Here is a 12,893-nt window from a genome sequence, read left to right as displayed (position 1 = left end):
AGGCTAAACATTTATGCACAAAATAAAAAGTTCTTTCAAAACACGTGAAGCAAAAACCAGTTTTACCACAAGGAGAAATGGACAAATGCATAATTACGGTCAGAGATTTCAGGACTCCTTGCGAAGCAGAACAAATAATGAGAGGACTAGTTAGGACAGACAAGACCTGAACAACAGTTATCAACCAACCTGACCTGGTTTCCACTGAGAAAATATTCAACCAACAGCAGCAGAATAAACCTTCTTTCCCAGTGCACAAAGAACAGCCATCAAGGTAGAACACATCACAGACCATAAAACAAGGCTCAACAAATACAGAAGAATTCGAGTTTCGTATTTTCTTGGACCACAAGGGGATTAAATTAGAAATCAGTAACAGAAAGAACTGTGGAAAGCCCCCAAATATGTGGTACTGAAGTAATATATGATAGCAAATATAGATACATGATGACATAAGTGATTTCAAAGGAGATGGTTAGGGGATAGTAGTTGGTATTTGAACACAATGAAAATGACACAATACAGCCAAATGTGTGTAACGCAGCTAGAGGTAAAAAAGAAAATTTGTATTAAAAACCATTAGGAGGGGCACCTGGGTGGCTCAGCTGGTTAAGCATCCGACTCTTGGTTTTGGCTCAGGTCATGGTCTCACGATTCATGAGTTTGGGCTTCAACATCAGGTTCTGCTCTGATAGTGTGGAGCCTACTTGAGATTCTCTCTCTCTCCCCCTCTCTCTCTGCCCCTCCCCTCCTCGTTCTCTTTCTCAAGATAAATAAACTTTTAAAAAACTTTTTTTAATCCATTAGGAAAGAAATATGTCCAAAATCAATTCAGCTTCCACGTTGAGAGACTGGAAAGAGAAGAGCAAGATAAAACGAAAGTGGAAGAAAGGAAACAGTAAAAATCAGAGGAGAAATCAGTGACATAGAAAACATGAAAACAACGAACCAAGCCAGTGCAACTGTAAGCTGGTGCTTTGAGAAGGCCAATATAATCGATCAACTCCAGCCAGACTGATCAGAGAAAAAGGAGAAGACATGAAGGTGACAACCTCCGAAATGACAGATGGAACATCATTAGAGATCTTACTGGTGTCAAAAGAAGAATAAGAGAGGGTCGCCTGGGTGGCGCAGTCGGTTAAGTGTCCGACTTCAGCCAGGTCATGATCTCGCGGTCCGTGAATTCGAGCCCCGCGTCAGGCTCTGGGCTGATGGCTCAGAGCCTGGAGCCTGTTTCCGATTCTGTGTCTCCCTCTCTCTCTGCCCCTCCCCCGTTCATGCTCTGTCTCTCTCTGTCCCAAAAATAAAATAAACGTTGAAAAAAAAATTAAAAAAAAAAAAAGAAGAATAAGAGAACATTATGCACGTTTATTCCAATAAATTTGACAATGTAGACAAAACAGACCAAGTCTTTGAAAGGCAGGCAATAACAAAGTTCACTCAACAAGTAAGAAACCTGAACAGCCCTGAATCTGTAGTTAAAAACTTTGCCAAGAAAACTCTAACCCCAGATGGCTTCACTGATTTCTAACTGAATTAGCTCTCGCCAGAGAGCATAGTATGTACAACGCTATTTTAACTTTGAGACGTAGTACAGCCCAACATATTTTATGCCTCAATGAATGCATGGCGTAGGCTTGAAAAGAACTCGTATCGTGCACATACTCGGTGCTATGTTCTCTGAATGTAAATGACAGCATTGCTCAGAGCATCTACTGCTTTCCTTGTTTTTTTTAACTAGATGTTTTATTAACTGCACAGAAGCAGTGTTACATTCTTCAATGGTTATGGAAAGTCTATTTTTTTCTAACTCTTTCCATTTTTACTTCCTACCTTGGAAACTCTGCTATTAGCGAATACACATAAGGTATTATGATTGTTGTGTCTCCCTGGTGAACTGCTCACCACTATGAACCATCTCTAGGAAGACTCTGTCTTGAAGTCTGGTTTATCACCACTGGCACGCCAGTCCTCCTATGCTCGTCATCTGCGTTGTGCCTCTTTTCTCATTCATTTATCCTCAATCCCTTGGTGGATTATATTTATTTATTTTTAAAAAATTTTTTTTCAACGTTTATTTATTTTTGGGACAGAGAGAGACAGAGCATGAACGGGGGAGGGGCAGAGAGAGAGGGAGACACAGAATCGGAAACAGGCTCCAGGCTCTGAGCCATCAGCCCAGAGCCCGACGCGGGGCTCGAACTCACGGACCACGAGATCGTGACCCGGCTGAAGCCGGACGCTTAACCAACTGCGCCACCCAGGCGCCCCGGTGGATTATATTTAAACTGTACTTTCCAGCCAGTACATAGCTGGGTGTTGGTTTTTTTTTTAATCTGTTCTGACAATTTCTGCCTTTTAAGTGGAGGGGACACAGATTTAGAGCTATTATTATGGGTTTGACATGTTCCCTCTGGTGATGGTGGTTGTTGCTCTATTCCTCCTTTTCTGCCCTTCTTTTGGATCATTTGTGTGTTTCTTAAAATTACATTGTAACTTATCTCCTGGCTTTATTTCACAGGCCATCTTGACCCTGTTATGGATTAAAAAATATGTTAACGGCAATGGTTTCTGGAGACTGCTTATCAATGTCTGATTCCCTTCTCTGCCACTCATTTGCTACATAACGTTGCGCAAGTCACTTAACTCCTTTGTGCCTTAACTGTTGTGTATACGAAATGGAGGCCATAGCTTGCAGGGAAATGCATTTGGAGTCATGGTCCTCAGACCCAATCGTTTAATTAGAGTCAGGGTGTAAACTGCACGAATCAGGCTTTTCAGAGAGCAAAAGACATACAGATACTTTACAGAGACCGTGCTTCTGTTTCTTCTCCTTGGAAGAAAGATGTGGTCCCACAGATGCTGAGATTGGTTTAAGATCAGAACAAACAATTATCAATAAATTCCCTTCAGTGAGAGCTTACAGGCTTTACTATCAATCTTTCAAAATGGTAATACACACCAGATTATAAAAAGCATAGTGGCATGACCACAAAATCTTTCCCCATTGGATGAGACCCCACCTTGTATGGGCTGAGTCACCAGCAGCTATTATGTCCACACTGGAATCGAAAGTATTAAGAAAAGGTATACTAAAAAATTGTGCAGCTGCTCTTTCCCGGGGGACTGGCTCAGCTCCAATAAAACTCTACTTTCAGTTCATTAGAAACATAATCTAAGCTCCAACGGTTGTGTCTCTGGTCTCTTCCCACCGACCCCCAGCCCGCCTGTCAATACTGTACTCTCCGTCTCCAAGGGTCAGTGTCAAGATTAGATGAGTTAATTCCTATGAAAGACTAAGGACAGATGGCTGCACACTGTAAGAGCTCAACACGTTTCCTGATGGGCCACTGAAGACCAGCAACAAGTTAGATAACCCAAAAACCTGATTTAACACCTTTGTCACCACTACTTCATCCACCAAATTGTTATAAGGACAAAGTCAAAGGGTAGGAGACAGTAAAAAGGAACAAAAAGTAGACATCAGAAGAATTTACCAAGTCATTATGTTGTTAAAAGGAAGAGATATTTCTTTCCTTTGTTTTCTTAAAAACCCTTTTTAACACCCCACAGGCCCTCAGGGGTTTCCCACCTGCCCCCCCCCCCCCCCCACTGAGAACGTGGGGCACACTCATATGCACACATGCACACCTCGCCCGATGGCCGCTGGGTAGCCTCCTTCCAACGTCCACAAGAACTGTGGCATGGCGTGGCATCCAGCCTGGGGGGTGGGCAGTGGAGTCTGAAGGAGCAGGGACAGGCATCCCCAACTCCTCACAGGTGCCCAAAAGGAAGAGAGTTTTGAACATACTCTCCTCATTGTTATCAGGCCAATATAAAAATCTGGATGTGTATACAGTCCATCTGGTCACGGCCAATGTCAGTCTGACAAGGACACTGTCTCTCAAGGGCAACAACAAAGTGACCTAAGGCAGCCTCATAAACAACCTCATTAGTGATAGTTAACACTTGCTGAGGACTTACTACTACGTCACTGGATTCTGTTAGTTCTAAGTGCCTTCTACGTGTCAGCTGATGTGATCAACAAGTGACAATGATTTAGAAATATGGTCCAAACTATGTAACCGATACAAAGGTGGTATTTCCAAAACTATGGACTGATTTAAAGAAAGGACGACGTAATTATAATCCAGAAGTCATTCTTAAGTAACTGGTATTAATGACGTGTTTTCTCACGACCCCGAATTTCACAGGAGTGTTCTTTAGAGCAGGAGGTAAAGGTGGCACCTGACTCTGGCGGCGGGGCGTGGACAACGGTGCTGCCGTAGCTACACTGGCTCGTGCCAGAGCCCAGGCTCAGCGCCGCCGGGGACAGGCTCCGGGGGGCGCATCCTGCAGCGTCTGCGGACCGCCTCGCAGTAGACATCTCCAAGTGAGCTGTGGCTGGGGTCTGAGGCGCAGCTGGGGGCATGAGAGAAACCGACAGTGAAAAGAAAAATCCTCAAAGGAAATTTATGTTAAAGACCAAGTTTGCAGGTGTTTATAACTGGCGATTAAGGAGCAATAGGAAACCAGGATTGTTGGTGATTCACAAAATAAGTAGAGACCAAAACCTTGAAGGAAAACCAGAAAGGGATGGCTCTGTACCCATCCTCTGGCTGGCTAGGAGGGCACTCGCGTTACCGTGCAAGGTCTGGGCATCATTTGCCTTGTGGTTCTGTCTGTCTTCCGAGGATGAAGAGGACGCGCTCTTCCTTTTCAAAGCCGGAACGTCGCAGCTCCTCAGGTATCTGCAACAACATAACTAGGTCACCTGTGCCTCCCTGGCCCCTAATTCTGCCACTTCCCACATTTCTGCTCTTCTCACGGCACTTTTGCATGGGTATGCCCTACACTTTCCTTTGATGAGGTCTTCCCTGACTGTCCCAGCCTGCATCACTGGAGGGTCACATCTCTTTTACTGTGGCCTGGAATTGATCTCCAAACCTTGGCTTGTTTAATTTTTATCATCAAGGTCTTGTCTTCTCAACTGTGCCATGGCTCCCTCAAAGAAGGGACCAATCTTCCTGTTTTGCATCCCTTGAAATGTTCAATTTATTATAAACTGTAGGTAGGTACTCCATAAATACTTACTGACTTATAGTGAACAATCAAGACAATAGATATTAAGTACGATGGAAGGTGTGTGCTTACAGAGACAACGTATGCTTTTGGAAAAACTGGCATGTTCTCAGAACTTGTGTCTCACACCTGATAACACGGTCAATGCAGTTTATTTGCTGATAAGATGGGCTATGCTGGTCTTTTCTCCAATCTTCACTAGACTCCACGTGCATGCTATCGTCTTTCAACGTCTGGAAGGCAGAAGAGACCTGCTCATCTGAAACGGAAAGGATGTGTAATTAAAAATATTATATACCTATGAACTTACCCCACAAAATTAGATCAGGTCCTTTAGCATGTGTACATTCAGTAGAACACTCTATAGCTATTAAAAACAAGCTCAGATCTAAAAAAAAAAATGCACTGATACAGAAAGGCATCCATGCAAAATGATCACATTTGTCTTTTGTTTTTTACAAAAAAGGGGTGAAACAAATGTTTCAGCAAAGACTATCGAGGAATAAAACTATTAGGTAAAAGGCTGATGGAGATTCTATAATACTGAGCTGACACTACCTGCCAACTGATTGATCCTGGCCTCACCGGGACGGGGGCAACCAGACACAACATGAAGTGTAAGGGGCTGCCAGGCAGATGCTGTGTCCAACAGAACTTTCTGTAATGACAGAACTGTTCCTCATCTGTACTGTCCAGTATGGTAGCCACTAACACCTCATGCGACAATTAAGCATGTGAAATGTGGCCACAGCAACTGAGGAACTAAATTTTAAGTTTTATTTATTTGTAAAGAATTTGAATTTAGATTGCCAACGTGGCTAGTAGCTGCCGTACTGGATAGCAGAGGTACAGAGGGAAGACACACGGCCTCAGGCTGGAGCACTGAACAACTTCAACCTTGTGTAGAGAAAATGAGCTAATAATGGAGATGGAAGAAGAGCATGGAGACAGGTAAGAGAGAGCCCGCCAAATATGGCGTCACAGAGACCCAGAAGGTAAACTGGTTCAAGGAACGAGTAACTATGTTCAGTACTGCTGAGGGGCTGGGTTAGCCACGGTTGTTGTTGTTATTAACGAAGGTCATCTGAGCTGCGTGGAAGAGACCACTCAATTTCTGGAGGGAATTAACTGAAAGATGACTCGTTAACTTTCACTTATGAACCTTTATACTTTCAATTCTTTAATAATTTTAAATTCAAAGAGGGCTACAAAAATAGTAGAGTTCCCAAATACCCTCTACCCAGCACCCACTAATGTAACATCTTGCAGAACTATAACACGATGAACAAAACTAAGGAATTCACAGTGGCACACTGCCAATCAACCACAGCCTATTTGGATTTCACCTGCTGCACCACGAACTGTCATTTTCTGCTCCAGGATCGAACCTGAGATTCACAGTGATCTCAAGTGTCAATGTCTCAGTCTCTCCTGGTCTCTCCTGATCTGCCCCTTGATGTGAGTTTCCCTGATGTTCTCTATGATGAGGCTGAGGTTATGCACCTTGGGGAGGGTTCCTGCAGAGGTGCTGTGCCCTTCCCCGTGCCCCACACCACAGGGGTACATGACCTTGACATATTTTGTTGTGGGTGTTGTCAGCCTTCATCACTGGTTAAGCTGCTGTCTGCCAGAGTTCTCCCTGGAAAAGTCCTTGAATGGACTTAATGCCACCAAACTGCACATTTAAAAATGGTTAAGGGGCACCTGGGTGGCTCAGGTGGTTAAGCTTCCAACTCTTGATTTTGGCTCAGGTCATGATCTCACGGTTCATGAGTTTGAGCCCCACATTGGGCTCTGTGCTGATTGGCGCAGAGCCTGCTTGGGATTTTCTCTCTCTCCATCGCTGCCCCTTACCTGCTCTCTCTTTCTCTCTCCCCCTCAAATAACTTAAAAAATAAATAAATAAAAATGTTAAAATTTTTTTTTTAACATTTTTATTTATTTTTGAGAGACAGAGGGAGCCCGTGAGCAGGAGAGGGCCAGAGAGAGAGGGAGACACAGAATCCAAAGCAGGCTCCAAGCTCTAAGCTGTCAGCACAGAGCCCAATGCGGGGCTCGAACCCACGAACTGTGAGATCACAACCTGAGCTGAAGTCGGATGCTTAACCGACTGAGCCACCCAGGAACCCCCCCAAAAATTTTAGAATGGTGAAAAAAATATATATATACATATGTATATGTATATACATGTACATACATATATATATATACCACAATTAAAGAATATTTCAATTGATTTCAGCTTTCACTGGAGGATATTCCCCACAGCAGTTATTACTGTGAATGTTTTTTCCCCTTTCAGATTTATTGAGATATAGCTGACATATAGCAATGTGTAAGTTTAAGGTGTACAGCATAATGACCACTGATAGCAATTTCCTATTTCTACAAGGACTTCCTTGTAAATCCTTTCAATGGGGAAAACCAGTAAATATAATGCATGTATGCTAACCCTTGTCTATCCATCTGTCCATGCATCCATTAAATAGAAAGGCACGAGTTCATGCTGACACCTTCAACTCCAACCCAGCACCAAGAGTCGATTCTAACATTCCCTCTTTGCTGATCTGTAAGTTCCTTCTCTCATAGTGAAGAATCTGACTATTGTTATCTATAACATACACACCTGTTTGTTCAACCTATCCTACGTATAAATTACCTTTGGAATTGCTAAGCCATACTCGGATAAGAAACAAGTTTATCAACTTGATTACAGTGTTCGTGTCCATTTGCATTTTGTATTTAGTCCTTGGGTATCCAGTTAACACACTGATTTCCAAAGTTACTTAGCTCCTTTCTTCCTTACACCCTCAGTATTTTAATACCATTTATTTGTGATGCAGTTAGATTCATTTGTCACAGGCTTCCTATCACTTTGGGTTTCCTCTACATTCTGGGTGGGATGAGGTATGCAGATCCGTGACTTTTAGCAAATGCACACAAAGTTGTGTTTCTACCACCAGAGTAACAAACAGAATGTTTCCATCACTCAGAAATTTCCCTTCAGCTGTCCCTTTGTGGTCAATGCAGAAAGAATGCTTTTCTAGAATGGAATTGTAGAATATGTAACCTTTTGATTTGGACTTCTTCCACTTGGTAAAATGCATTTTAGATCCATATATGTTGCTGTAGGAATCAAGTCCCTTCCCTTTTACTGCTGAGTAATACTCCATTGTGTGGATGGACCGGTTGAACCATTTACCTAAATGGTGAATGACATCTTATGTTGTTTCCAATTTTTGATGAGCGTGAATGAAGTGTGATAAACACATAGACAAATTTACGTGTGAACTCGAGTTTTTCTTTTGTTCGAGTAAATAAGAATGGAATTGCTGGGTCATATAGCAAAAGAGAGAATGTTTAGTTTGTAAGAAACTGCCAAACTTCTCAAAAGTGCTGTACAATTTGACATCACCTTCAGCACTGAGAGCTCCAGTTACTCTGCATTCTTGCCACAACTCGGTATAGTCAGTACTTTGTCTTTTACTTTTTAGCCATTCTAATTGGTGTGTGATGGTATCTCATGTGGTTTTCATTTACTTATGACTGAGATTGAGCATGGTTTCCTATGCTATTTGCCATCTGGGTGTACTTCACTGCGAAAGTTTCAAATGTCTTGACCACTAAAAAAAAAGTTTATTTATTTTTTTTGAGAGAGAGTGAGAGTGTGCGTGCCATGTGCACAGGTGAAGGGCAGAGAGAGGGGGAGAGAGAATCCCAAGCAGGCTCTGTGCCATCAGTGCAGAGCCCAACACAGGGTTCAATCTCACGAACCGTGAGATCATGACCTGAGCCGAAATCAAGAGTCGGGGGCTCAACCAACTGAGCCACCCAGGCGCCCAATGACCATTTTCTGATTGGATTGTTTATCTTCCTATTGTCGAATTTTGACAGTTTTTTATGTGTTGTGGATATGAATTTTTTAATTGTACTTATAATTTGCAAATATTGTCTTTTCATTGTCTTACTAATGTCCTTCAAGGAGAAGTTTTTAATTTTGATACAGCCTATCTCATCGATTTTTTCTTTTATGGGTCATGCTTTTGATATTGTATCTAAAACCTCTTTGCCAAACCCAAGATCACAAAGATTTTCTCCTAAGATTTCTTCTAGAAGTTTATAGTTTTAAGTTTTACATTTAGGTCTATAATCAAGTTTGAATTAGCTTTTGTATAGCATGTGAGCTATGTGTTGAGGTTCAGTTTTTTAATATATGTGAATGTCTAATCATTCAGTACCATCTGTTGGAAAGACTATCCTTTGTCCATTGACTTGACCTTGCACCTCTGTCAAAAACTGCATTTGTGTAAGTCTGTTTTGTCTCTAATCTGTCCCACTGATCTTTTCACCAATATCACACTGTCTTAATTAGTAAGTTTTTTTTTTAATTTTTTTTTAACATTTATTCATTTTTGAGACAGAGAGAGACAGAGCATGAACAGGGGAAGGTCAGAGAGAGAGGAAGACACAGAATCCGAAACAGGCTCTAGGCTCTGAGCTGTCAGCACGGGGCTCGAACTCACAGACCGCGAGATCATGACCTGAGCTGAAGTCGGACGCCCAACCGACTGAGCCACCCAGGCGCCCCTTAATTAGTAAGTTTTGAAATCATGTAGAGTAAGTCCTCCAACATTGCTTTTCTTTTTCAAAACTGTTTCGGCTATTTTAGTTTATTTTTTCATGTAAGTTTGGGGTCCTCTTGATGATATCTAAAAAAAAAAAATCCTGCTGAGAGTTTAATTGGAATTACATTGAATGTACAGACCAACCTGGAGAGAACTGACATCTTAACATATTGAGTATTCTAAATCATGAATTTGATATATCTTTTCATTCACCTAGTACTTTTAAGTTTTTCTTTCATCAATGTTTTATAGTTTTCTGTATATGGATTATTTCATATCTTGTTAGATTTTGTATCTAAGTATTTCAGTTTTGCATAGTTTTTAAAAATTTGTTTCCAATTGTTCCTTGTTAGTACACAGAAATTTAACTGATCTTCCACATGGACTGTGTATCTTGTAACCTTGCTAAAATCAGTTTTTTGGTTTTTTTTGTAGATCCTTTTGAATTTTTCTATGTAGATAGTCATGTCATCTGTGAATGGAAAGTGTTTTATTTCTTCCTTTCCAATCTGTATGTCTTTTATTTCTTTCTCTTGCCTACTACATTGGACAGGACTTCCAGTCTAATATTAAGACATGGTAAGTAGATACCTTTGGCTTGTTCTCTAGGTTAGGGTAAAAGCATTCTCTTCCCATCAAGCATAACATTAGCTGTAGGTGTTTGTAGATGCCTTTTTGTCAGGTTAATGAAATTCTTTTTCTATTTCTCATTTTTGAGTATTTATCATATGTAGATGTTGAATTTTGTCACATGCTTTTTCTCCATCTACTAAAATAATCTGATGGTTTGTCTTTTTTATTGTTAACATGAAGAATTAAAGTGCTTGACTTTCACATATTGAACCAACCTTGCATTCCTAGAATAAATCATATTTGATTGTGATGTATTTGCCTTTTTTATACTTTGCTGAGTTTGATTTGGTGATTTTGCAAATGTGTTAATGAGGGATCCTGGTCTATAATCTTCTTTTCTTGAATTGTCTTTATCTTGTTTCAGTATTACTGTACTAATGGGCTCATAAAATGAGTTTGGGAGTTTCCTTTCCAAACTTCCTTCTTCTATTTTTTTTCTGTCTTCAATTTTCTGACAAAAAGATTATGTAGAGACTGGAATTATTACTTCCTTGAATGTTTGACAGAACTCTCCAGTGAAAGCATCTGGGCCTAGTTTCTTTTTGCAAGGTTTTCAATTTCAAATTCAGTTTCTGTAGTAAACAGAAGTCTATTCTAGTTACCTATTACTTTTACACTGAGTTCTTTTTTTTTTTTAATGTTTATTTATTTTTGAGAGAGAGCCAGAGAGCACGAGTCAGGGAGGGAGGAGAGAGACACACACAGAATCCAAAGCAGGCTCCAGGCTCTGAGATGTCTGCACAGAGCAGATGCGGAGCTCAAACCCATGAACTGTGAGATCATGACTTGAGCTGAAGTCGAATGCTTAACCAACTGAGCCACCCAGGTGCCCCAATTTTCACTGAGTTCTGATAGCTTGTTTCTTTCAAATAACAGACCAAAGTTGGGGGGATAGAGTTGTTTGTAGTCACTTTAACATCTGTGTGATGCCCCAAAAGAGTTAATTTTAGAGTATGTTTCAGATTTTAAAAAGTACATTAACATAATAATTCTGTCATTTAGAACAAATGAAGAATATTTATGACCTCAACTGAATGTAAAATTGGGGATTTTTTTTTTTAAATACATGTTTATGAGGTAAGGAATGTTCCTAAGGAATTGGATCAATCATGATGATTGACATGGTTTAGAAAAGTTAACCTACTGGCATTACATAGCAGAGGAAGGATCTGTGATATAACGTAGAGACCAAGTTGTATTAACTTTTTTAGTTTAGTTAGCTTTCCCTTCACTTGTCTTCCTGAACGTTAATGTAACTTTGGAAGTCATCATAGGTTTGGTCACCAGAATATTATTAATGGTCTCTATCATTGTCAGATGTGGGTATTTACACAGTAGGGGTGAAATTTCTTCTCTAAAGTCAATAAGAATAAAAAATAATAATAGCTATATCCTTCAGTACTTGCCGTGACTTACACAACAAAAACATCCAACCACTGCTCTTTCAGGGGGTATCACAGGGAGCCCTGAGGCTGCCCTCCCGATACAGCATGCCCAGTCCGTGGGTTTTTCTTGTTGCCTTGGTGGTAGGAGGTTTAGCACTCTGCTTGTTTCTTTTGCTGTAGCTGTAAGGGCACGAGACAGAAACAACTTTTTTTTGTCCCTTGAAGCCATCAGATTTCCTATCTTAAGTATCTGACTTGCTGTATGTTATTATCCCATGTCCTAGCATTGGGACTTCTTTAGGGAGATTTGACGGCTAAAATTTGTACGTTTTTTTCTTTATTTAAAGAAAGTGGTCCACTTTGTGCTGCTCACTGCTGCTTAGGCCTAGGACCTCATGTTAGGGCCACAGATTTTTTTTTCCTGACCTCTATATTTCTTGTCAGAGTGGAAATCCTTTCTTACCTTCTGCTTTGTTCAGTTTTGTATCACCCACCATTGGCCTGGAAGTGCCATCACTATCATGGTTTAAAGGCTGTATTCAAGTTGTAGCTAATTCTGTGCATTTATGATGCTATTCTAGAAACTGACATTATCCTACTACTTAGCTATATGCTATATTTGACTCTAACACACATAGGACGTGTCTTTTGGGTGACAGGGAAGATCTGCCATTTGATAGAGCTTCGGAGAACTAATGTTACTTGGGCATCTTGATTTTATTAACATCTCAAGACCTACAAGTTTAAAGAGCTAGTAAAAAAATCTTTATTACAACTTACTCAAAAGAAGCAAGTATGCAGCTTCAAGATAATCTTATAATTTAAATATTAGAAATTGAGTAGAAATAAGTCCAATCAAAAGGAAAATAGTAAGTAGTCATTGTATACATAGCTTATGTACAGGGTGCCAGAGCCAACAAGAAGATAAGGTTTTAAGTTTATATTTTTACTTTTCTTATGAGGACAGATTAGGCTTTGAAATAGAGGAAGATGGGAAATTTTCAAAAGTTAATATGGAAAGCCAAGGACTAACAAAGATATAAAGCCCTTTCATCATCTTTATATACTGATGCCAGCTGCTAGAAGCAGCTAGAGAAATTGGGGAAAATGTTCCACTTCTGGGGTGGTAGTGCTTGAGGGAGAGAGAATGATCGATGAACTGAACTCA

The 12,893-nt window shown here is 40.6% G+C and overlaps 1 protein-coding gene across 4 annotated transcripts in view; it reads right to left on the bottom strand.

Annotated features, from left to right (window-relative positions):
* The window catches only part of PER3 (period circadian regulator 3), a 62,142-nt gene that overhangs the window by 21,497 nt on the left and 27,752 nt on the right, over nt 1-12,893 (bottom strand). For all 4 annotated transcript variants that reach the window (XM_045475531.1, XM_045475529.1, XM_045475530.1 and 1 more), the window contains 3 exons: nt 5,212-5,341; nt 4,645-4,751; nt 4,249-4,422 (listed from right to left, as the gene is read on the bottom strand). In XM_045475531.1, coding sequence (XP_045331487.1) covers nt 4,249-4,422; nt 4,645-4,751; nt 5,212-5,341 — 411 coding nt within the window. The remainder of the gene's footprint in view (nt 1-4,248; nt 4,423-4,644; nt 4,752-5,211; nt 5,342-12,893) is intronic.

Source organism: Leopardus geoffroyi, chromosome C1 (genome assembly GCF_018350155.1).
Source record: "Leopardus geoffroyi isolate Oge1 chromosome C1, O.geoffroyi_Oge1_pat1.0, whole genome shotgun sequence".
NCBI lineage: Eukaryota > Metazoa > Chordata > Mammalia > Carnivora > Felidae > Leopardus > Leopardus geoffroyi.
Note: the sequence above shows the minus strand (reverse complement) of the source record. Positions and strands in the feature narration are given on the sequence as shown.